The sequence below is a fragment of the Streptopelia decaocto genome, assembly GCF_964273445.1.
Source record: "Streptopelia decaocto genome assembly, chromosome: 2".
Classification (NCBI taxonomy): Eukaryota; Metazoa; Chordata; class Aves; order Columbiformes; family Columbidae; genus Streptopelia; species Streptopelia decaocto.
Window position 1 is genome coordinate 44657933 of NC_138655.1, and position 26430 is coordinate 44684362.

Consider the following 26430-nt stretch of genomic DNA (forward strand, 5'->3'; position numbering starts at 1 on the left):
TCTGTCCTTGCCTAAATAACAGCAGCCTTCGAAGTTTGATATTAACTGGTCATCCTCAGAAACAGATCTGAACTTCTCCCCAACAAAACCTACCCTCCTGTGCCAACCATGGATCAAAACTCACACATTTTCCACATTAGAAAAAACAAACAATCCAACTGTTTACAAACAGTTTTCTCTAAACAGAAACCAGCAAGGGTGACTACAGGCAAGGTCTCTAAACAGTTCTGTATGACCTCAGGGCTGTTAAATGCAATAGAGAAAACAATATTGGGGCATATCTAACAACTTTTTTTTTTTTTTTTAAAGTACCCCCAAATTCAACTCTTTTTTAAAATTAGTTTTAAGGTGGCAGGTCAAAGGAAAGCAATATGAGTATTTCTAATATGTTCTCAGAGTCATATCATATAATGTCATATCATGCTGATATTTTAATAAAACGCAAAGATTCTGAAGTATGAGCTTGATCAGGATTATACCTCAGATTTTTTCTACATGAATAAAGTGATTTTATAAAATTTGAATTTATCTAACCTTTCAGACTGAAATGACACTTTGCTGAAAGCTGAGTTCACATGATTATGCTCATGATATAGACTCTGGATTAACAGAGAGCTTGTAAGGGGAATACAATCAATAACTAAATACCAACTACACAGTGCTTGGACCAGTGAGAAACTACTTGAATTTAAATCAGATGTATATTTTAACACACACATACACAGCGCAATCTCTAACAAAACTTAAATTAGTCTGCCAATTTGCCACGGTCCTCTGAACACTAAGACAGCAGATTTATTGTTTCTGCCATGTTTTCAAATATACTAAAATTTTGCTTTCAGTAACCAACCTATGGCTGTTTGCGGTTCACATACTATATTGAAAAATGTTCTGTTCATCTGGCAACAGTAAACCTAGTGGAGAAAGTTGCCTTTGAGTCTTTTTCAAAGCAAGCAACAAAATACATTCTGCTGAAAAGGCCAAGAAGTGTCTTAGTAACACTCAAGAGCACGGAGAAGCCAGAAATGCTACATGGTGACAGAATATAAAAATAATCTGTAGTAGGTCTTTAGCTGCCAGACATAACCCTACCTGCCCTGCTAGGCAGCAAGCAGTAAAACACTCTGCTACCCTAACTTGTAAAAATATTTTTATTTCTTCACCAGTGGCAAAGAACAGAAGCTTCTTTATTGAAGCCTCCAAAACTGTTTGAAACATGTACTGACAAAGCCAAAGGGGAGAAGTGCAAGCAAGGACAGCACAGCAGCCTTACTTCAGACCCCTTCCCTTTGCACTGGGATTCAAGGTCAGAAAACACACGCTGCGCCAAAGCAGCACCTTACCTTTAGAAAGCCTGAGCCAGGCCTCAGCAAAAGAAGCTTGATGCTGGTTTTCAGAAAGCACATGCTGCTTCAGCTGATCTAGCACAGCTTGGGGGTGCATGGGGCACAATATGGATTCCATACGCACAGCACTCCCTCTGCTTAGATCTCTGTTCCTGAGCACTGCGTGGCCCACAAACACAACTCTGACTGTTACATGCAGGAAACCACCAGCACCTTCTTCCCGCTTTCATAATTTCTGAGCCAAGAGGTCTCGGACATGGATCCGGTGACACAGAACAAGAAAGAGGAATCTGTTCCTGTTGTTACATACCTGTGCTGCCTTCATGGTTTTTACATGCAGTAGGCATACAAAACAAAAAACAGCTTAAAGAATAAAAGGTCAGCATAGTGTTGATAAAAATCCCCCACCCATGGTACACTGCAACTACTGAAATCTAGTACTCACAAGTGATATGCAGACTAAGCAAAGCAAAGAGCCAGGAAAGCAATTAATGCTTAACCGTGGAATTACAAAACCTGATTTAATAGATCTTCAGACATTGAGAGCCACAAAAACAATAGCTGGAAGGGACTTACAGAGGTCATCCAATTCAGTCTCCCACTCAAAGCAAGATCATCACCAACACAAGATCTGGTGATGTCTGGTGACACGATCATAGTCTAGACAAATCTTTAAAATCTCCAAGGATGGAGATGTTGCATCCTCTCAGGATAACCCACTCCCATGCCACATTAGCCTGTTCTCCCTTGTTTCTGCTGTGGTGAACCGGGTAAAGTGAGCACTGGCCACTAGTGACCACTAGTACAACAGGCTTAACCATCATTCTCCAAAATCTGTTTGCTTCTTCCTCCTCATAGCTTTCGTTTTCAGTTCCTTTTTCCTTACTCACTCTATGCTTCACTTTCTGCAGTAAAAAGGCCACACAGCATAATTTATAATGCCTGAGAGTGAATTCCCCTAAAAGCCCAAAATGCAGTGTTTGGAAGACCTCAGACATGCTTTAGCCAGGATTTTGTACTAGGCAGCTAATGTGGAAATAAATTATGACCATACTGCTAAGAAGCGACTAACACACAGCCTCTGAAAACAGAGGTGACAGCCACACTAGAGACTTCTGCTGACATATTTCTCAGAAGATCAAAAAAACAAACAAACATGGGTTTAGGGAGCTTTGTATGTGACGTAGCCAAAGCATAAATACAATTACTATTTGCAGAATTTCCCCACTGCTTGCATAACTTTTCTGTGGTGGGAGGGTAGGGAGTGAGATAAAGAAAATCACATTTAACTCCAGAGTGGCCAATGAGCATCCCACATCTCTGATATCTATGTTCAAGTTCATAAAGGAAGCAGTGTGATATTCCTTGCACTGCCCTTTCAATATACCTCTGCTCCAACTCCAAACTGTTGCAACCACCAGAGAAGTATAATTATTTTGGCCCATGTACTTCACTTTTCAGAAGTGTTTCATAAACACTTCTATCACAAGTGCAGTTTTTCCTCTGGGAAAGAGAATCAGAAAAATCTAATTCAGGCAAACAAACAAACAATTAGAAGGTAGCAACAGTTATTTCTACCATTCAGGTGTGTGTTTATCAGAAACCTGTGCAGAAACAGGCTCTCCCTGAAGGTGTTGGCCAGTAGTGTTTGGATTTGAAAATACATTAATAAGGCAAAGTAGGAAGAAAGTTTGGGAAGAGCTAGAAAAAGTTACTCTATTGCAGCTTGGGCAAACCTTGCTTGCTCAAGGAGTGCCAATTCATTGAAGGTACACAGACATGCTTTATTCCAAGCATGAACAGATTCAGTAAAATGGGTATAACCATGAGCATACTTAATTAGGCTGCATCAGAATCAGTCTAATTTCTGACAGTATACACCTTGAGTAAAAGTTTCATTTCATAAATTAAAACAAGAAGCCTTAGGAGATCCAGATTTGCATGTTATTTATGGGAAGTACAAATGAGGTACCTGCAACTGCACATCTCTTAAAGAACACTGGCTTGTGCCAGCCTAAATTAGTGCACAATTCTAACCTGTAATGATAACATATTACACAGAAACATCCATAAAGGAATGAGCAACAACGTTGTTATCACTGAATGCATATCAGGTATGATGTGGTGCATAAGTTTCAAGTTGACCTGGGTTATGCAGGAGAAAGCTCCCACTGTGGCATAAAAATCACTTCAAGTGAAAATTCAAAACTAGAACTTCATAGACTTTTTTTGTTTAAATGACACTGAATAAATTTTCACACCTCCATCGCTGTTACTTCATTCTATGCCTTAAATTTTGGGGTGCATTACATTTAAACTCACCATACCAAACTGCAAATGGTAATTTTGTCAGGATGAAAAAACACTTCATGAGTTTTAATAAAACAGCTACTTATCACTCCAGACATCATGTAGGTAAAGAATGAGCTTCCTACCCTTGGGGATTATAGTGTTGCCACTTAAAGTCTTGATTATTTGCCTGCACTGTAGAGAGACGGAGAAAAGAAAGAGAGGGCTGTCCCAGTTACACAATGTGCATGGACCACATCCCTATGAGGTAACTGAAGTCTATTTTTAAATATACAGACATATTTATATTTCAGAGGTCACATTTCATTTTTTAGGAAGTGTTCTGTTCCTGTAAGGAAGAATAAAAGTTTGGGTCTTTGTCAGCTAAGTATTCTTGAAAATTTAGCTTTATAAGCTGACCATTAGTGTATTAATTCCTCACTAAACAGAGGTCTTGAAGACCCCCAGCCTGTGGGTTTTTTTCTTTAAAAAGACACCAGCTACCTTTTATAGTTCCTATGGAAATCAAATAGAAATCAGAGGATTATTTCAAGATTCAAATACTGTCCACAAAACCAGGATTTTTTGTTGTTGTTGTTCACAGAAACAGCATTTCAAAACCCCTCGAGTAGAAGAGATATTTTAAGACTAATAATATACTTTTAATATTAATTGTTAGATTAAAATTATTAAATAGATTTAGTGGACATTTATTAAAACCAGCCCTTTTAGAGTTTAGCTAAATCCAGCTGCTTTAAAGAAAAAACCCAACTCCTATTTAGAAAGGAGCACTTGTCAGTATACATCAAAGGATTCTGTACTTAAAACGTAAGTTCACACCAAATGTCCAAAACATTTTTATCCAACACTTCCTAGATAATAAAAAGCTCCAGTGAGAGCAGGAAACAGTGAAAGATGCTTCCAAAGAGAAGTTTTGACTTCAACTCCAGACCAAACCCAAAATTTTGAATTGTTTAGTCGCTGTTACATTTGTGTTCAGTGTTATCCCACTGGGCTACAGCAAAGCTTAAGCACCTTGGGGAGCTGCTTTCATCTGAAAACCTGTAAACGGAGGCTGTGATCAATAAATGCTTGAAGTTAACAACTCCTCTGTCTCACTTCGCTGTTAATACTGGTTGAAATGAATTGAGGAAGGAGGCTGACTCACAGCCTATTCACATACATTTACACGGAATTATTTGGCTGGAGCTGTTCTAGGTTTACCATCACCACTTCCATTTGCACCAAGGTGTTAACTAGTTTTCTAGGCTTGTTTTTGTCAGGGTTCAGGTGTAAAGACTACGAAGAGCCAAACCAAAACCATTCATAACATTCAGGTAATCTGGATTCCTAGACTTTTTCGGAGGATGACAAAACCTTATTAAAGTGAGATTGCTGTTCTAGAAGAGAGGGATTTGGGATTTTGAAGTTTCCATACAGTACAGCTCATGACTGTTAGCATTGGAAAAAGAGTATCAGACATTCATATCCTAAACAAAACCAATGAAACTAATTATAAATGGTAAAAGCCTGGAAGGGTTTGGAAATGTGAGAGTGTAGAAGTCTAGCATTTCTTTGAGGAATCTTTGGTGTTCTTTGGGCTAAAGGGAGATGTCCGGAAAATGCAGAAAGATGACAAAAAACAGGTAGGCATGGACAATCTAACTCTCTGATGTTCCTTCTTACAATTTACACTGAAAATATCAGCAAAATACTTTGAAGGCATTTCAGTTCTAATGATGTGTTTCACAAAAGCAACATTGGGGCACGGGGGAAGACAAATGAGAATATTTGCAACACCATTTGTCAAGTGCAGGAGTTTCTAATGTGAAAATCTGATATGGCTGTATCCCACACTAAAGCAACACCTTTATTGGCAGATGACTTCTGACATAACTTGTCACATTACTCTGCTCAAAACTTGACTTGACATTGGCATTACACACCAAGAATTCAAGAATAGTTGATAATGGCATTTGGGATCAGTGATTCTCTGTTCATATTGTACAACAAGCGCTTTGAAGCTGAGCACCTCTAGATTCACACCTGTTATCCAAATAATTTAGTGCTCTGCATGACTATCCAATACCCGCAGGTAACACAAGGAGAAGCTTAAATTCTTTGGAATGATTATTGGTTAAGATCTGTTCAGCACACAGCATTGCACCTTATTTAGTATCAGCATGACAGATACCGAACACGTGAAGCCTATAGAGGGTTTATAACCTGTTGCAAAGAACATTACATTTGTCAACATTTCCCAAACTGTCCAAGACACAACTGCTAAAGAGGAAGGAAGAAGGCTGGCACAAGAAAGTAATGGTTCCAGCAGATGGTCAATTAAGTTTTTGTGTACCTATTACTAAACCAAAAATGGTTAAACTAGGTCATAGAAAGGGCTGAATCATTGCAAACCAAGATTTGAAGGGGTTACTCTGTCTGAGGAAACTGTTAATTAAATGTCTGTCCTCCCACACCCAGCAAAAAGCCAATATAAACGTTATCACATACTCTAGCTAGTGTGAAAGAAATAGAGAGCACATTCATGCCTGACCGGGATCAAAATCGCACTGCCAATTCATTCAGTACTGTGTTTCCGTGATTGCAAACCCTGGCCCAAGAATCCGGTGCCTTGCTGCAATATACTGTACAAATAGTTTCCTTACATTCTTACAGTGCACTACAAATAACTCTTTTGCAAAGTGAGCGTGTCTTACACGCCCATCAAATTTGTGAATGCCAAGAAGTTACACCAAAGACGGTATGCTTTCTTGTTTGTATGCTGCCTGCCCCTTCTCTTGGTAACTGCTTTTTGTCTGGGACATTCATAACATTTTACAAAAACTAATTTCAGACAGCTTTCATCATTTTGCAAGTACAGCAGCAGGTTCCATTGTTATAACCAGCTTCATGAAGACACTGTCTTAAGTCTGTGCAACCTTCTCCAGCGTCACTCTCAGCATCACCATGGTGGGTCCTCACCCTTTCCTATCTGGTTTACTTTCTGATCCATGCAGTACTTCCATCTCTTGAAACCCTATCCCTTTTCTCCATTCCTACAACTAGATAAGCATCTCCTCCCTTTTATCTCAGCATTTCTTCCACACCTGAGGTTTCCCCATTGTTCATTCTCCCATTCTTTTCCACCCTTCCTTTGTCAGGCAGAATTCTTTGTAGGCCTGGGCAATTCCCAGTTTCCTTCATCAGCCACCTGCAGAGAACCTGGGTCGAACTGGTTTCCTTCCCTCAGACAAAGTCCCCAGCATACCTATTGTCCAGCAAACATACTTTCATTAGCTAATTACACCTCATTTCATCCAGGCTGAGAGGAATGTGCTGCAGTATCTGCCTGCTAAGGTACATGCACATTCACACCCAGCGTCCCAAGAAGTGACACCTGTATTTGAGGGCTGGATAACACCCCGGATTCACGCACCTTATGTGGCATGTTTCTTCCATTAACATACTAAAGAGCTGAAACCCCTGGGGCACACTGGCACCTCTAAAAAACTAGGTTGCAAGGATTTATTTTCAGTTAGTAGCTCAGAGAGAAATCAAGGAGTGCTTCCACTTTGGGCTAGAACAAATCTGTGTATTACACACAGCTTTTTAACAGAAATTCATCTTACCATTCAAATAGACTCACTCTTAGATACTATTTTGTGCTCATTACAAGCCTAATCTGAGGCACTCTGTTCTCCACTTTCTTTTTAACTTGCTGCTGAGTATTTAGACCTGTAACAGGCTTGTATATAATAGTTACTGTCTGAAAATGCTAGAACATTTCGGAGCAAGAATCTGTTCTTCTGAGTACAATTTCATTGCTGCTTCACACAATGCCATATTAAGAAAAGTTTTAGTTTCCTCATTTATGGATGAAAATCATACTTTTTCAATGGCAAGTCATCATTCATTAGCATCTTAGCATTTATCCAAAGTTTTTATTAATAAAATAGCCTTCAAATGAAGAGGAAAAATAATTTTCACAGACAGCCTTAAGTACATTGCACTTAGGTTAGTATTATGATTTAAAAAAAAAAAACAGTAAAAAAAAATTATATATTTGCAAACTGTGTCAGGAAACTTCTCTGGCTGACAGGCATTCCCTAAGAGGACTTTTGGAACCTGACATATTAAATCAAGCTATGATCTATATATATAATACATAATATATACAACACACAATGGGTGACCAATTGGCTGACAGGCTGGGCTTAAAGGGTTCAAGTAAATGGGGTTATGTTGGGCTGGTGACCAGTCACTAGTGGGGTTCTGCAGAGATCCATCTTAGGGCCAGCACTCTTCAATGTTTTTATAAATGACTTAGACTCAGGACTTGAGGCATTGCTTAATAAGTTTGCCAATTACACAAAACTGGGAGGAGATGTTGACACTCTCGAGGGCAGAGAGGCCCTGCAGAGGAATTTGGACAAATTGGAGAACTGGGCAATCACCAACTGCATGAAGTTCAACAAGAGCAAGTGCCAGATTTTGTACCTGGGACATGGCAACCCTGGCTGTACATACAGACTGGGGGAAGAGATGCTGGAGAACAGCTCTGCAGAGAGGGATCTGGGGGTTTTGGTTGATGACAATTTGAACGTGAGCCAACAGTGTGCCCTGGCAGCCAAGAGGGCCAACTGTGTCCTGGGTGCATCAAGCACAGCATTGCCAGCCGGGCGAGGGAGGTGATTGTCCTGCTCTGCTCTGCACTGGTGCGGCCTCACCTGGAACACTGGGTGTAGTTCTGGGCACCACAGAGTAAAAATGGATGTTAAGCTACTGGAGAGTGTCCAAAAGAGGCTACAAAGTTGATGAAGGGTTTGGAGGGGAAGCCATATGAGGAGCGGCTAAAGTCACTCGTTCATCCTGGAGAACAGGGGACTAAGAGGAGACCTCAATGTGGTCTCCAGCTTCCTCACAAGGGGAGGAGAAGGGGCAGGTGCCAATCTCTTCTCTTTAGCACCCAGTGACAGAACCCGAGGGAATGGCAGGAAGATGTGCCAGGGGAGGTTTAGGTTGGACATTAGGAAAAGGTTCTTCACCCAGAGGGTGGTGCAGCACTGGAACAGGCTCCCCAGGGAGGTGTCACAGCCCCAAGCCTGACAGTGTTCAAGAAGAGACTGGACAACACCCTCAGACACATGGTGTGAACTGTGGGATTGTCATATGCAGGAACAGGAGTTCGACTGGACTAGATGATCTTTCGAGGTACCTTCCAATCCCTAACATTCTCTGATTCTGTGTGATTCGATGATCTTTGTAGGTCTCTTCCAACTCAGGACATTCTATGATTCTGTAAGTTTCTATGAATACACTGAGTCCTTTATTCACCTAGCACTGCAAGTGCTTTATTTAGATACTAGCACCCTTCAGAAAGTTATACCAAACACTTACTGAAATAGTGACATTTCAAATTAGCCAAAAAATGTCCTTGCCTGGTTAAGAGGCAATGGTAGTTGTGAAAAAGCTACTGCTGCCCTGCTTTACTGGAAGGTGCATCTGCTAACAGCAACACACACAAATGCTGGGACTTGGGGAGGAGAAATGAAGCAGCAAGGAGATTTGCAAGCAATGTACAACAGTACATTTTCCTTATAAAGTCAAATTAATAACTTTTTAAAAACACACCTAGTAAATAAATTAATAGTATTGCAACTGCTGCCATAGATTTGTGGATCAAATATGATACCAGCTGAAGGACTACTACTACATGAAACGCAATATAAAGCTCACACCCCTACTCTAAAATAGAGGGAGTGCCATTAAAAATGTACATGTCTCTATTCTGAGCAGACAAGAGCACACAGAAAGTGCATGATCTTCCTGAAAAGATAAACAGCTGGATTTACTTGCTTCCATTAACCAATGACCCACTTGTCAAACATAAGCTGCAGATTTAAAAGAGTGATTACATGAAGCCTCTTATATTAGACAAAAAAGATCCTAGCTATGAAATCAGACTAAGTCTGAAAATACTTGAGTGCAGTCTTTTTTTTTTTTTAATACAGACATGAGATTAGGACCAGTTTTTCTTTTTAAAATGTACAATATAAAGTAAGAGTGTTTACTGTAGTGCTGTTCAGAAGGTGTTTATCACACGCAGCCTGCTCAGGTCATTAGCAGTGAGCCAAATCCAGGCCTCACCTAAGAGGATGAAGCTCTGATGGAAGCCACAGCATAAACCTAAATGTGGGGCACTGCCAGCCCCCTTCTATGAGGAGTGGGTGTTCATAGAGAAGTAAAACTGATGCTCCTCACATTAAATGGTAACCCTGGCATGTACCTGGCCTATCTAATCACTCAGAGAGGATTTTTAACAGGGAATGCAGCTGTGCACACTTTGGTGGCAGATGTCCAGCTGAGGCTCTTAAGGCCTAAGCCAGCTGCCTTGACTGCCCCTGTGTAAGCGCCTCTCACACATGCCTGCTCCAGGCTCAGGTGGGAATAAACAGGCACAGTGCTGATTATAACATTTGGGCTTGAGTGCAAGCCCTGAGTTAACAACAGTAAACATATCAAGGAGAGCAAATTACCAGGTCCCAGGACACTAAAAATCCATAAACCCCTAGTTGTGGCACCTTGTATTGTAACTCAATGGCAGAGCACACAACAGTGGCCTTTCCCTGCTCTACCTAAGGCCAAACAAGTCTCTAAGAATGCTGAGGAAGCCATTATTATAGGCAACATTTTTTTATTGTAAGGAAGACTTAAAAAATTAAATGCATGTTGCTTCCACCTGACCTCACTAGCGTGCTGTGCACTGCCAGCGACTCACGCTTTACTGTGACTCAGTGCATGGGGTGATTTTCTGGAAGCAGTAGATCATGGAGCAACTTAATTATGTAAGAATCCCAGCAGTCAGCTAATGAGAACCAATGTCTCCAGATGCAGCAATTGCAGAAAATGCTGATACCTATGTTAAGGAAAAAAAAACAAAATGAAAACCCAAAACCAACACCAAAGAAACCCCCCAAACAAACAAACCAACCCAAAGAATAGAAATAGAAAAGCCATCACCAAGCAAAAAAACCCCTGCCTGATGTGCAGGTATCTGCTTGGGCAGCAGCATTGGAGAGAAGGCCAGGTAAGCCACGCAGAGCCTACCACCCCACAGAACAGGGACACAGGCACTTCAGAAAGAAGAACGCAGAGAGAAGAACACAGCCATGGCATTCTGAGCTCCATACAACTCCCTCCACACCCACAACAGCATTTTGGTTGCAGCTCAGTTCTTTTTTACGTTCCTCAGAAGCACTCGGGGGTCATCACTGTGTGTGGCCACCACTGTGCCAGCCCAGCCTTCTCTTACCATCTTCCTTTTACACTCCTCCATCTGCCTTTCTTCTTCTGTCTCTCCTGCTTTTGCCTTTCCTTCCCAAGGTGAAATTTAGAGCTACTTACTGCTTTGCTGTTGCTTTCTGGACATTAAAGTGATCAGTAAGTGATCAGACCCACAGTCAGTGTTGTGAACAGGCTAGCAAGACACAGACTAGCAAGTCACAGACTACTAGAAAAAGATCCGGTTTTCCTAACAGATCCAGCCTGAGGGCAAACTCAGGATGACTACACAGAATCAGGGTAGGTCCTGCTCACATTTGCAAGATTCTATTTATAATATCTAGGAACTGCTTCGAAAAACAACAGTTATTTTTATAACATCTGGATGCACTACAAATACTTGACATATCTGACAAAGATAAATATTTTTTAAGATCTTGAAAAAAAAAAGATTCTTGCTGCTGGAGCAAAACTCAAATCATTACTTGAATAATCTTTTAATAATCATTCTACAGCTTTTCAATGAAGAACCATCGATAGGCAAAATGCAGAAGGCAACAAAAAATACTAGGAATAAGTCTATAATTTTAAAAATCATATATTGTCATGGCTTAAACAGTCATGGCACAAAGTAGCAACATTTTGTAAACTCTGAACAGTCATATTGTTTATTAAATGAAAAAGGCTTTTGTAACATTTTGAGCACAAACGGTAGTACTAGTGTATTTTCCTCTTTACAATAGAAAATGAGGTTTGTATTTAATAAAAACCCCAACTACAAGACTACATGTTTTTGTAACTGTGAATGTATGTCAGTGCTGTTGACAGTTTTTGCATTGGAAAGGATCTCATTATTAACTCTGAACAAAACCACACATTATCTTTCTTAAAAGCAAAGTTACATTCCTGATGAATCAACCTCTTTGCTGAGGTCTTGTGGGATAATTTTCAGTATTGGGCACTGAAAAAATAAATATCACCCCAAAGTTCAGAATATTTTCAGACAGCACCATAAAAGGCTATCCAAGCTACCCAATTCCTAAGTTAAGAATGGAACGGGACTGCTGAGTGAGCAGTCATAAACAAACTTTCCACTTCAGTTAACTTTGCTCTCTCAGGTTCAGGATTTAGGTCTCCAGTTTTCTCACATTGAATCAAACCCAGCTATAAAGCAGCGGTGTCCAATGCAGGACTGACTCCTAAACAGATGTTCTCCACTACATTTTGGAGGACCTTATGTTGTTTCCATGAATGAAAATGCTTTCAAAGCAGCCCGTTCAGCACAGAATTTTACCTATTTCATACTTCTTAAGAAGTACAAATGACCTTTAAGAAAGTTACATCTTCTTTGGTGGACATTAAGATGACCAATTTGGGGATATGAACAGTGGGGAACCAAGTGGGAAATGGAGTGTACCTAGCTAGAAGCAGTATTTTATTTTGCACCAGTGCTGGAGGCAGAAAGAAGGGAGATGAAATGCTTCTTTAGTCTGCCTGGTTTAAGTAATTACATGCACCTTCTGCATGAATGACCAGAGAACATTTGTTTCCGTGCAAGGAAGAAAAAAACTTCATATAGGCCTTTTTGTTCAGGTCTCCCTTGAACATATCAGAAATCAGTTCATCCTACAGACATACTTTATATACATATGCATATTCTTATACATACATATTCTTAATATATATTGGATTTCTCTTTATCTCAAAATTTCTGAAATATAACAGGTCCCAGAATTGCTTTCTAATGTTACAGTATGTCATAAATATTTCAGTGATAATCCATCAAGCAAGGAATTTTAACTGCCAAAAGCCCAATGTAAAAAGGTGTAAAATTCCTTGCATATTTGGACATCCATTCCTCATGTTGTTGTCCATATATAACTTAACGCCATGAAGAATTATGCCCATTGTGTCAGGCTCAAAGCCACTGAAAGCTGACTGGAAGGTTTCTTGAGTGGAGGCTAGTACATAATAGCAATTTACATGGATCTGGCTTTCACAATTGTAATAGCCCAGCTAATTCTCCAGCAATATAATGAATCTCTGGTATTGGAAGGCTGATATCTAGACCTTTATTTTGACATATAATAGGCCATAAGGACTAAGGGGTTTGAAGAGGAAAGGCTAAACAGTAAACTGCAATCCACAGGGAACACCCTGGAAAGCTGTCTGTTGTCTCACAGAGAGGGACGCTCATTGCAGGAAATCTGGACGTGTCAGATAAGTTTCTATTAGACAGGTAGGATGCAGTCTGCTTTTGTAAATGTCCATTTTGTGGCTGCACACTATCTCAACCCTGACAGTTTTCTTTACATTTCCTGTTGTTTCAAAGTACTGGTGACAGCGCCAGCATAACCACAGTGACGAAGCTTGACTTTACGCAGAGGCACCTACTCTGTGCAAGAGTAGAAGGTGACAGATGAAACCCACTGTGTCTCAGCACAGGCCATTGCCCTGCTACACTTCCATCTACAACACCGTCGCAGAAAGGAGCACGCCCACAGGAGGAGAATGTTTTACGTTTTCCTAGTTCTTGCTTTCAAGATGCCTCTTGTAGTCTAGAGCTGTTGCTCCATCCTTGGGGCATACAAGCCTCCTTCAGCTCTGAATTATAGACTGTTCTTCTGTGACTCTCCAGGTGCACTTGAGCCCTGTATATCTCCAAATTGCTCTGAAAGTAACTCTTCTCTCACAGCCTGATGAATCTGAACCCTGTGGCTCCTCTTTCAACTCTCCCTCTCCCAGTTTCAGTCTCTTTTCCTTACCTGCCTCTTTGCCAGTGAACACAGGCAACTTTTCTGTTTCCCATTGATTTTACCCTGAATAATTTCTCATGCCTATCATGAGTCTGGAGAAGACTATCATGGATCTGGAGAAGTCTTTCTGCAAACATAATTCAGTTTTTTTCAGGGCATTAAATAGCTTGGAGCAAATCCCTAGTTTCACAGTGACACAGGTCTTTAAAATAGCTCACACAAACCTTTTCACTTTTAACTACAAAGCACAAAGTATCACTACAAACTGAGATGCCTCCTATATCCAAAGTTAGCATTTGTATTATACACTGCAACAGCTTTTCAAGCATTAGCAGAAGTGCAGCGGTATGTTCCAAAAAGAAAGTTCTTCACTACGCAGCCCTAGCATAGTTTCAGTGCTATGTGTGTTTTCAGCGCTAGCTATGAATAAGTAACCCCCACACTGTATCGCAAACCACTAGTGCTGCAGCACGATCCTTGCCAAGGGAAAAGGCATATACAGTGTCCAGCACAGTACAGTGAGCACTGTCAGTAGTGAATCTCTTTAAATAAGAAGTTTATTACTAGGTATCCTACGCTCCGTTTCAGCAACAGTCAAGATTTCCTGTTTAACAGCACAGATGCAGCAGCAATGGTAAAAGGGGAACAAGAGATGGCAACCGCAGGAAGCGCAGACCTCTCCCAGGCGCATCCTTTCTGAAGGCTTTCTAAACATTGCCACCTTGTGGGCCTCCTGTCTCCTGGTACCAGCCATCCCTTCACCCTGCGCAGGTGACTCTGCACAGATTCCACAGATGCCAACCTAGAGGCTGGGCAATTTAAGTTAACATTCAGCTCAGGTGGGTTGAGATTTAAACCCCTGTAGTTGGGGGCTAAAAAGGGGGCAGCACCTTACAAATTGTATTTGACATTAATTACTAACCCTGTACAGTGGTGTTTCATGTAGTTTGCTCTTTTTCCACTTAACATTATGAAAGCAGAACTAATAATGTACAGAAGAGATAACATTTAACAAAAGCAAGAATACAATTTCTCAAAGCTCCCAAACAGAAGGGAGGATAGAAGTTAGATTCATTTTCCACCTTTAGTTTTCCGTATTTATTTTATTCCTTTCTGTCAGCAATTCCTTCTTGCTCCACTTAAAAAGCCAAATTATTTCCAAAAAGTCTGTAGCATGTAGTTTAGCTTTCATCAGTACTTTTCCATGAATTAGTGATTTCTGATGACTTGATTATATTAATTACACAAAGATGTTGCAAAAGAATATCACTTACTGATACCAGACTTATCTAACTACTGATACCAGACTTATCTATCTACTGCCACCCAAGTTCCTGGGTACTTTCTCAGTTGCTAGCACTGTAACATACAAACACACAAACGTACTTACTTTGAGCATCCAAACACTTTCCCTGGTTGCCGGCTTGAACTATTCCTTGCAGCAATTTGGTACTGGAAAGAAAACATGAAGACTTTCAGTTCAACAAGCAAACAGGAAAAAAAAGAAAATAAGAAAAAAGCCAAAGACTCACTGAATGGTCTTTGTCTGTATCAGTTGGGCAGTGATGCAATAGCTGTATGCTAAAAATAAAACAAGGGGAGAAGTCCTTCATTACAATACCCTAATTCAGCTGCATTCACAATGTTTCAGTGTCTAACACATCTGCACAACAATCAGATGTCCCTCTGATAGAGTAGCTAATCTATGAGCTCTGTTATGCAGTGCTACATCCAGAGTTTATTCATAATTGCCAGGCACATTTGCTGTTTCTTCATCTGACCAGGCTTCTTCTGAGCACAGGCAATGAGTTATGACCATTGTGTCCTACAACTGGGGCCTTGCTGCACTTGCCTGAACAGCTTTTCAGAGAAAAAAAAAAAAAAAAAAAATCTACCATTGAGAAACACAAGAACTGATATCCAGGAAAGCCTATGTTTTTGCCAATACAACACAAAAACACTGGCAATTCTTTGAAGTGTCTTACTTTGCAATGAAGTCATGATGCTGCTCACTTGTAGCAGCCACATAAAGACCCATTCCCTCCTGTGTTCCTAGATGCAATTGCCTACAATTGCTCCATTTGTCCTCACATCCACACTCTCAAGTGCTACATTATAGCCTTCTATGAGGACATCACGAGGTGGAGAGATGATGGCAGAGCGGTGGATGTGGTCTACCTTGACTTCAGTAAAGCATTTGACACAGTCTCCCACAGCATCCTTACAGCTAAACTGAGGAAGTGTGGACTGGACGATTAGGTAGTGAGGTGGACTGTGAACTGACTGAAGGAAAGAAACCAGAGAGTCGTGGTCAATGGGGCAGAGTCCAGTTGGAGGCCTGTATCTAGTGGAGTGCCTCAAGGGTTGGTACTGGGGCCTGTATTACTCAATATATTCATCAGTGTCTTGGATGAGGTAACAGAGTGCACTGTCAGCATTTCACTCTCCTGCAGACTTTCTTTGTTCCCCTTTTTCAGGAAGCATCACATCCAAAGCTGGACAAGTACTCCAATTAAAAATCTCAGCATCGATTAAAGAGAATATTATTTAGTATGTGCAAAAATGCCATTTATCAAATTTAGTGTGCTTCCTTTTTCATAATACATCATTTACTTGAGTTTGTAGCACGCTGTCCCTCCTTATCCTTCTCTGGGTAATTCCTGCTTACTCAGATTTTCTTACTTTATGCTTCTCCAGATGACTATTCTGAAGGGTGCTATTTTGTGCTTCCCGTTAAACTCTGCTCTGTGACGGCTCGTCTGGCCGAACTGCAGGAGATGGGTTACTGGAGTCTGACCAGAAGGGGTGTGAGGAGGAGCCGCTGAAGATTTTGTACAGAAAAGTTTGCTGATGACACCAAGCTGGGAGGAGTGGCTGACACTCCAGAAGGCTGTGCTGCCATCCAGAGACCTGGACAAACTGGAGAGCTGGGTGGGGAAAAATTGAATGAAATATAACAAGGGAAAGTGTAGAGTACAACATGTTGTACAACAAGTGTAGAGAACAACCCCAGGTTCCAGTATAAGTTGGGTAATGACCTGTTAGAGAGCAGTGCAGGGGAAAGGGACCTGGAGGTCCTGGTGGACAGCAGGATGACCATGAGCCAGCACTGTGCCCTTGTGGCCAGGAAGGCCAATGGCATCCTGGGGTGTATTAGAAGAGGGGTGGTTAGTAGGCTCTCCTCTCCCTCTATTCTTCCCTGGTGAGACCGCATCTGGAATATTGTGTCCAGTTCTGGGCCCCTCAGTTCCAGAAGGACAGGGAACTGCTGGAGAGAGTCCAGTGCAGGGCAACAAAGATGATTAAGGGAGTGGAGCATCTCCCTTATGAGGAAAGGCTGAGGGAGCTGGGTCTCTTTAGTTTGGAGAAGAGGAGACTGAGGGGTGACCTCATTCATGTTTGTTAATATATAAAGGGTGAGTGGCACAAGAATGCAGCCAGGCTCTTCTCAGTGACTACCAATGGTAAGACAATGGGTAGTGGGTTCAAACTGGAACACAAGAGGTTCCACTTAAATATGAGAAGAAACTTCTCAGTGAGGGTAACAGAACACTGGAACAGGCTGCACAGGGAGGTTGTGGAGTCTCCTTCTCTGGAGACATTCGAAACCCACCTGGACACCTTCCTGTGTAACCTCATCTAGGTGTTCCTGCTCTGGAGGGAGGATTGGACTAGATGATCTTTCGAGGTCCCTTCCAATCCCTGACATTCTGTGATTACAGGCTTCAGAAACATAAGCAGGAACAGCCATATATGGGTTGCCATTTGTGCCATGAATTATTATACATACTAATGTTACGTGGCTAAGTTTCTTAATTCACCTTCTCAGTCAGCAGGAAATATAATTCCTAGCAGGTAAATAATGGTTTACAGTCAGACCAGGCCTCTGATTATTGCTTGTTTTGCATTCCTAGTCAACTAGTTGAGACAGCCCAGCAGGGAGGGGTGTTCCAAAGGCATCTGTCTCTGCATAACAGCACAACACTACACCAAACAGCATCCCAGGGGTGCTTGGATTGAGTCAGAACTGAGGGATGCAAGAAGCTCCCATAGGTGAATTTATATTCATCATATACCCTGCTTTAATAGAAGGAAAATGAAGCAATTCTCACTCCAATTCATTATCATCTGGGAAAGGTAAACAGACCAGATTTGTCTAAAGGATTGGATCGCAGCTCCAAGAGCTCTGACTCATCCTGGCAGAGAACTTAGGAAAGCTGCTAGCAGACTAGAAGGCTGAAGCTACCTTAAAGCCAAACCGGAATGGGAATTAGCTATTAAACATGTTATTGTTTCATTTCTTCGGATCTCTCCAAGCCACTTAAGCTTTGCTTTTCAATGTACTCTTTTTTCCTCCATTTGTTTAATGTGGAAAGTGATTCCAGCACAGCTGACAAACCTCAGGCATCCTATTGGCAAAGGAACAGCAAACCCATCACGGCTTGTTGGCTTTTGCTCAAGTAGACCCCCCTGAACATAAACTAGAATCTAACAACACTACTTTAGTCATGTGTAAGGATGGGACACTCTGAAGATAATGATTAGAAGAAGTAGTCTCTCATCAGAAGGTGTTGACCAGAACTTCTAACAAGCAACAGCAGCAGAGAGACATGGCAACATCCTTGGAAAGGTGAGACCTAATTTGCTCATGGAATATTTTCCACACTATAATTTCTGAAGACAGTGATATCTATGGCATATTGAAGATAGAGTAAGCTATTTAATTGTCTTCAGTATGTAGACCTCAGTTTGAGAAGCATTTGAGTAACACCGCCACGCTGAACTTCATTCATATGGTCTTAAAGAAAAGAGTCCTCATGGCAGAGGTTAAAAGCTTGGAAAGTGATGTTCATGATACTTGTACAGGTCAAACCAAAGAGGTACATCTCAGCAACAACTCCTGACTTTTTGCCTGCACGCAGGTACTTACCTGAGCTATGGGGAGCAGAACAATGGCTATGGACAGGTGAGATAATTGGCATTTGCTTGCTGCTGTGTGTGGCAACACTGCCACGTCTCCACCTGCTCCATGAGCCATGCCAACACCTCGACCAGAACTTCTGGCTTGAGATGCTGGAGCAGCACCCAGGCAAGGGAGTGGTAGGAAACACCGGATCATTAGGGTGGAATTTAATTTCAGTGGACAAAGGATTGCAGCAGAGGTCCTACTTAGTGGGTGTGAGGAAGGTAACAATGGGGAGCTAGAGTGTTTTTTGGAAAGGTGGAGGGACAAAAGTGTTCAAGGAAAACAAGGGGGGAGGAAATTATGACATGTTTTCTCCCACTACATGCCAGGTGTTGCACAGCTCTCAGCTGCAGACACTGGCCTCATATCCCTGCTCTACATAAACCAGCAAGCAAAATTCAGTTCCTTAGAACTCCCAAACACACACAGACTGCACTGATTTTAAAATACATTCCCGTCTAAAGAGTCACCTATCAAAACATCTAAATAAATTACTCCTTCCACTCTGGTAAACATAGGAAAAAGATCAAGAAATAAAAAGCAAGAGGATAAAGATATAGAGGATCTGGAAAATGCAAGAGACCATAGAACATAGAAGAAAAATATTTATTTAACAAAAATTTAAAGAGGAATCTCAGAAAATCCTATGTAGTGAAACAGATAAGAAAAAAGGATTATGCATTTTTTCAGGAAATAAACTTATGATTTGTTCAATATTTTACTGTCACAGCTGCAAGTTCCTCAAATTATACTGTTTCCCTGATGGGGGAATTGCATTGGGAGAAGCATAGGAATATTAATTAGAAAATGTTTTTAGTTAAACTGTTATTAACAGAATTGAACAGATTTCATTAATAGCCCATGACTCTTCACACACAGTGCGTTCTGTTGTCCCCCTTCCACAGTCCACTCCAGCAACCCCTTCTGTCACCCAACTGTGGTGACAGTCGGGACACCAAGCCCAGCTGAGGGGGTCGGACTGGTGGGACAGTGGCTTCCAGGTGGGCATTCAGAAAGTCCTTCAGGATGTCCCTCATTTCACCAGGTGTCTATACAGTCCTGTAGCCTGTGTTTGCCACTTTCTACAACCTGCCGTTGATGTTGGTGTGTGCTGGTGGAAGCCTTGGACAGGTTTGGCAGACTCTTGCTGTTTGAAGTTTGTGGCATCTTGGGATGTCTAGTGGATTCAACAGGACTACTGCTCCATAGGGCTTAACTGGTCTCAGGAGGCTTTCACCTGCTCTCTCTCTCAGTGCCTACTTTGCCTCCCCAGAAACTTCTTTTCTGGTAGTTATTGCTACGTCCACACACTTAGCTGCCCGTTGAACCCATTTAAACAAACTGACACCTAAGAGGCATCTATGACAATATCCCTTGAAATGCTGGAAGATACTGAATGAATTTTGAATGAATATTGACCAAAAAAAAAAAAAAAAAGGAAAAAAAGCCCACAAATAAAACCAAACAAAAATACACAAAAAGCCCAAACAAACAAGGATTGAGCGAAGGGGTTATGAGAAAGCAAGATGAAAGCAAAGCAACTAAGTAAAAAAAAGACAGTACAGCAGAGGAAATCTGCAGAAAACAAGGTACAGTAGTGTCTAGAAGCATATCATATGGTCATACTATGAAAAGTAGTACCCACAGCTGTTAGTTTGACGGATCAAGGAGAAAAAGTTAAAGAATGTTATTAAGCTGATTTAAATAAAATGTCTTCTAGTACATTTGATGATGTATTTTCAAACATTCATCTCCAGGACCTGTATTTCCCATGTGGGCACAGAGCCCTGTCTTCTGCCACTGTGTGCACTGGATGTTTTTGTTCATACTGCACAGATCTTTTTTCCTTCCCCCTCACCAAGGACTGGAAATGTGACATTGTATGAACATAATTTGTAATATAGGCTGACAGTCACCTATTATTGCCTCAAATATCCTCAGCAGTTACAGAAAACAACTTCAAGACCTACTTATTTTTAGCAACTGAAAGAATTCAAGCAAACCTCTCATGGCTGCTATCCAGGCATTTGCTGAGTGGAAAATGGCTCGACAAATTACAGAAATGGACAAACTCTGAATGTAAATCAGAAAACAATGTATATCACTATTTACATACATATTTCTGTTGAAAAGATGAACTGAAAGATTTATTTTAAGGCTTCCAGCGTCAAAGGAAAGAAGTGCTGTTTTTATGAGCTGTGCATGAATCACAAAAACCAAAACAAAAACCCCCGTACACTTCACAGTTTGGCAGATTTCTCAACTGACTGGTAACCAAGAGCCCAACCCTACGCTGCCTCGCTGTTCCTGGGTAAGTCCCCTACACCTGCTCAGGCATGGGCTCTGCAGCAGTATATGGAAGGCACAAAGACTCAAAGCAAAGAAATTAAATATAACAGAGCTGAGTTTAATGCTATCTCCCAGCTCCAAGACCACAAGAAACCTAGTTTGACCCAGAATGCTTCCCAAGGCAGGCAGTCCCAGAAAATGCGAGATGCTGGTACCAAGCGCACGACAGAGCTTCCCACCTCTTTTCCTCTTGCCATTTCAAACACAGCTTTGTCCCGGCGCTTCTGCTTCTCTGCCAGTGCTCTGATTTGGAGTCATATATTGGCAAGAAAAAGGTCCTAGAGGCATCTTATTAAACTCTGGTCCCACCCTCTCATTTACAAAGCAACCAATCTTTGTTTTTCTTTTTTTTTTTTTTTTTTTTTTTTATCATTTACATATAAAGGAAACCCAAACAAGTCCTACTTAACAACTAGTAGGAAAGAACACACATCTTTTCTCAGGAAGATGTCTTCTTCCCTGTTTGAGAAGCCACTAGATTTTTCTCCTTATAGAGCAGCAAACTAATTCCTGCCACTTCTGTTGTCCTCTCCTGTCCCTGCTCAACCTTTTGTTAACTGGAGTTTCCAAGATCCAGGCACCTTGGAGACAATGCTGGGTTCAAAGCTCCAGACAACAGCAGTGTGGCACGTACCATTTTGCAGCAGCCTACCTGCCCTCCTATTAATGAATACCTTCCCTGCCTTCCTGCTCAGTCACTTGAGATGCAGTAATTATCTTCCAACTTGAAAAGGGTGTAACAGAGCTCACTTCATGTGATTTTAGTTAGTGTGAGAGATTTGGCAAATTTTTTTTGGCATAACAGGCAACGTCAAACCAGTAAATCAAGCAGTACGTGACAGACCTAATAGGATGAACAGATGAGAATGTGTTTATCATTCGTTGTATTTAACAGCAGGCTGCCACATTACACTTAGTGCCATTTGAACAACCACAAAAAGTTTCTCTCTTCACTCTTTTTTTTGAGCAAACAATCTTCCCTCAATTATTTGAGCCATCCTTTTGTTTAAACTTTAGTTCAGAGTCACTGATGTTTGCATTTCAATTTATATCACACTAAATATCTGTTCTACTTCTATAGTTTATGCCTACACCTGTTGCCTTCTACATCTAACACAGTCACCAATTTTGTTCAGCACCTGTCTGTGGTTTTCACATTTGGCTGCAGTTTACTGTTGATACACTTCTGTTGATATTTATTTATTATGCATTTTGATGCGTCTATTTTTTGGTGGGTTTGTTGTTGTTGTTGTTGTTTTGTTGCAATGTTTTTGTTTGTTTGTTTGTTGTTGTTTTCTTCTGGTAGGCATTATACTGTCTTACAGAATGCACTTGGTTGAAGAATAACTACTTGTTCAAGTTTCTGCTTTGTTTCATACAGAAGAATCACTTAACACGTTTCTTTTTAACAAAGTTTTTCTGCAGTGATGTATATGCTTTATAGTGAGGCAAGAAAATCCACCACTGAGTAATGTTTCACGTTGTGTAGAATACGGCAATAATATTGCTTTAAGACATTCTAGCCTTAACTGTTTGCTCCTGACTTATATCTCTGAGCTGCCCATCAGTTTTGCTGGAAAAACTCTGCATCTAATCCACTGTGAAGTAGAAATTAGATCCCCTTCTGCATCTAAGTTACCTTTTCTTTTTCTTCCCAGATTTAAAAAACGGGCAATTCTGTGTTTCAGTACACAGCATAGCCCCATCAACAGTTGCGTTGGCACAACTGGGAAGGCTGATATTACTGGCCAGAAACAGGTATAGGGAACAACTCCTCTGCGTGGGTTGGAATATTTACGTTTAAAAGCAGACATGAACTCCTCTGATATGGTCTAGAGACTAGCGGGTCACAGAGCTATAGCAGAACACACATCAGCTTTTCCCTGTTCAATATGGAATGAGTAGGAGACATGTGGAAGACAGCTAGCAGCAACTGCTTTGGTCCATGTCAGCCCACCACCAGTTTCCAACATATTTGTCATTTCCTGTGCCCAGGCTTAGGCTTCATTTTGTACCTGGATGTTTAAAGGCTAATCAGTGACTTATAATTAAAATGGAGGTTAAAGGAAAAAGCATTAAGGACTACATTCAGAGGTCAAAAACCAAAAACCTGTGTCTGTGTTCTGACTTAACACATATTTTCTGAAGTTCTTTTAAGACAGAAAAACCTGAAGTTTAATAAGGGGAGTCCTTATGGCATAATGAGGTGTTTAATTACACAGGCTGACATTCTTTGAAAAGAAGCCTGTTGGACAAGCACAGTAGGAATCACCCAAAGATAACTTTCACACAAGAGTTATACAGGTAGTTGCAGGAAACTGCAGGATCTTCAGAACTGCTTCAGGAATCTAAAACATACCAGCTCCAGGACCAACAAAATATTTCAAAGAATGAGATGATTTAAAAGTTTTAAAGGACAGCTGTTTAAACTCAAGAAGTAACTTACATTTAACCCTTCGCTGTAACCCTTATGCTTCTAGATACGCCTGAGAAAAATGCAAGTAGCTCAGTTAGGTGATATTACATGGCTTGAATGTCCTCTTTTGTGGGATTAGTTTTTCAGATCTCTCTTTACATTGAGGGAAGAAAATTAAGTGTATCTATCTGAGAATATTCAGCAAAAATTAGTTAGCTGGCCACCAAGAGGGGGATAAATATTCCTACCAGCCCCCTGTTCTGACACACAGCCATGCCTGCAAGTTGTCTAACTTACCGAGTGGTGATCTCTGCTAAATTACAGAATTTAGTAGCTTTCTTTGAAAAGTAAAAATAATCTCTCAAACAGAACAACATTCACTACCTGTGCCTATTTCAGGTCAGGAAAGAGGCAAAGACAGGCCTGAAAAGCAAATATGCAAATTCTTGCCCCTGGGAAGGAATGACCTTGCTGGGTGCCAGCTCACTGGAGAGCAACTTCAGAGGAAAAGAAACTGGGGCTCTTGGTGGACAAGTTGAAAAAAAAAAATGAAAGAAACCAACTTAGCAGCATACCCTTGCAGTAGAGAAGGACAACCCTACACTGGTCTGTGTTTGCAGATTCAGGGAAGTGGTTATTCTCCTGTACTTGCAGAGGTGGAGTACCTGTGTATTGGGTAGCCACAGACCAGTGACAGACATACTGGAGCCTAGTCTACCATATCAAGGTGGTTAAGGGGCTGGAGCACATGATGGTTGGGAGTTGGGTTTGTCTAGTGTGAAGAAGAGAAGGCTTAAAGTGTAGGGGGATGTCTCATTGCAACCCACAGCTACCTAAGGGGAGGGTGTAGAGAAGATGGAGCGCACACTGACATTGCGAGAGGGAACAGGCAAGTTTCAGCAGGGCAAATCCTGGTCACATGTTAGGAAAAGTGTTTTCATCATGAGGGTGACTGAACATTGTGTCCAGCAAGGCTGGGAAGTGTGAATGTCTTTGAGACATTCAGAGCTCAACAAATTCCTGAGCAACCTGATCTGTTTGGGACGGCTTTGAACAAGCGTTGGAGATGTTCTCTTTCAATCTGCATCATCCAATGATTCCATGTAAAAATACCATAACTGCAAGCTGCTCATTGCCTGCTTACCTTACCCAGGAAAGAGAGCCCTAGTTAGGATACGGGGTGGGCTGCCACTTCAGATACCTCAGCTCCTTTAACCGTTCTGTCATGTCTTTGTCTCAAGCTCCTAAACAGCAAAATGGGACTAACTGGAGGATGTAGAGTATCTGTGGTGATGGTGAAAACAGCTAAAATCTTGTACCTTGATTTTTGCTTCAGTACTTAAGAATCTAAATGTAAAATGCATAAATATATCTATAATACATAATATCGAACATATAAACTAAACCCCAAAATTTTGCTCTTTACAGCACTAGTGAAGCAGTTAAAGAATTCTTGGACTCCTTTCTTGTATGAGCAGAACAGATTACTTTCAGTCAATTACAGATGTACAAACCTACGAAGCCTGTAAGGCTACATTTTGTGGAAACATCCCATGAACCTCTGAATAGATAAGGTGCTCACATGACAGATGAAGATACATTGAAGGGTGTAGCATCACCTCATTGGTGCTGCACAGGTCACCACATGTGCTCTGAGTCAAACAAAAACTCAAAAAATTTTGAGTGTTTTCCTCTCATTTTCACCTGAGCAGTCCCAACCATCCAGTTGTAAAAGTCAGGTTTATATAAACACAATGTGACAGTTATTCCTGGGTCCCAATCTCTGCTGAAAGGACTATGTTAATCTTTTACATTACTTAATCAGTGGAGAAAGGTGCTCAAGTGTTCCAAATGACAATCACAGCCAGGTGGTCATCAAACTCTTTGAAGGAGCATGTTTTAAGCCTTCTCCAGGCTGCTGAGGGGCAGATCACCCTTTGTATTTCATGTTTTGAGCCAGCCCTCCAACTATCCTCACCTACAAGGCAGAAGAACTGTACTCCATCACTTCACAGTCTTCTGTAGGTATTTTGACTGAAAGCCATCAGCATTTGCTGTGTTTGGCACAGGTAACACTATCTGAATATGTTGATAGGATTGGATTCCTTGGGGGAACAGGCAGAGAAATGCTAATTGGTATTTATTAGTGTTTCAAAACAACAACTGCCTATTTGCTTACCCTACCCAGGCAGCAGTATCTCTGGTCACTAAGAGAAGCAGAACTTCACTGACAAATATAATAGCTGGCTATATCGTCAGTAAGGATCAGAAGCCTGCACTTACAAAACATCTATCAGCCACTGGGGCTGATCTTTCATCTTGCCTGCAAAATAGTAAAGATAAAATGCAATGAAGCTTGAGGACACTTTCATTGTGGTAATGACCCCATACAAGTAATTAATAGAGCTAAAATTGCCAAACCTGTGTATTTGACACAGAAGGAGCACAGAGCCAGCTGACGTTTTTGGATCTTGGGTGTTTATAGACCTGGAAACTAGAAAGTGATCTCATTTTAAGGGAAAAAAAGAATGTCATTGAGGGGTTCTTCAAAGCAGGACTGTATTTGAAAGCTGCCTAAATACCTTTTACTCCTTCAGTTACAATAACATTGCCAGCTGATCACAGCTTGTGAGCTTCAAGTTGAAGGAAAACATTCCAGTCTGTGAGATAAGACTGACAGCTTTTTATCTCATTTAGGTACTCCATGATACTACACAACTAAAGCAAGTCATATGGGAGGGGGTTCAAAAGGTTGACTGTCAAACTTCAACCTCTCAAGTTAACAATGCTTTGTTCTGAAAGGATAGTTTGCATTTGAAGTCTACTAAATCAGAAGTTTCTGGGCTGCATTTCTGAGCTGCAGTATTTCCTCCAAGAGGCTGTGGTGCAGAGTTTGCAAGAAATGGTTTCTTTACATTGTTCTACAGACACAGAACACAGTGGACCAGTGTGCTAACTTGAAGGCAAATGTGTAACTTCTGCTCATTAGAAAAAAGCTAATTGGGAAGTTTCCAAGTTATTCTACAG

General features: G+C 41.0%; 1 protein-coding gene across 2 annotated transcripts in view; it reads right to left on the bottom strand.

Annotated features, from left to right (window-relative positions):
* MAPRE2 (microtubule associated protein RP/EB family member 2) overlaps nt 1-26430 on the bottom strand; it is a 102766-nt gene that overhangs the window by 59544 nt on the left and 16792 nt on the right. For both annotated transcript variants that reach the window (XM_082046351.1, XM_082046349.1), the window contains exon 2: nt 15063-15124. Coding sequence is in view for 1 of the 2 variants with exons in the window: in XM_082046349.1 (XP_081902475.1) it covers nt 15063-15124 (62 nt within the window). In the remaining variant the exon portion in view is untranslated. The remainder of the gene's footprint in view (nt 1-15062; nt 15125-26430) is intronic.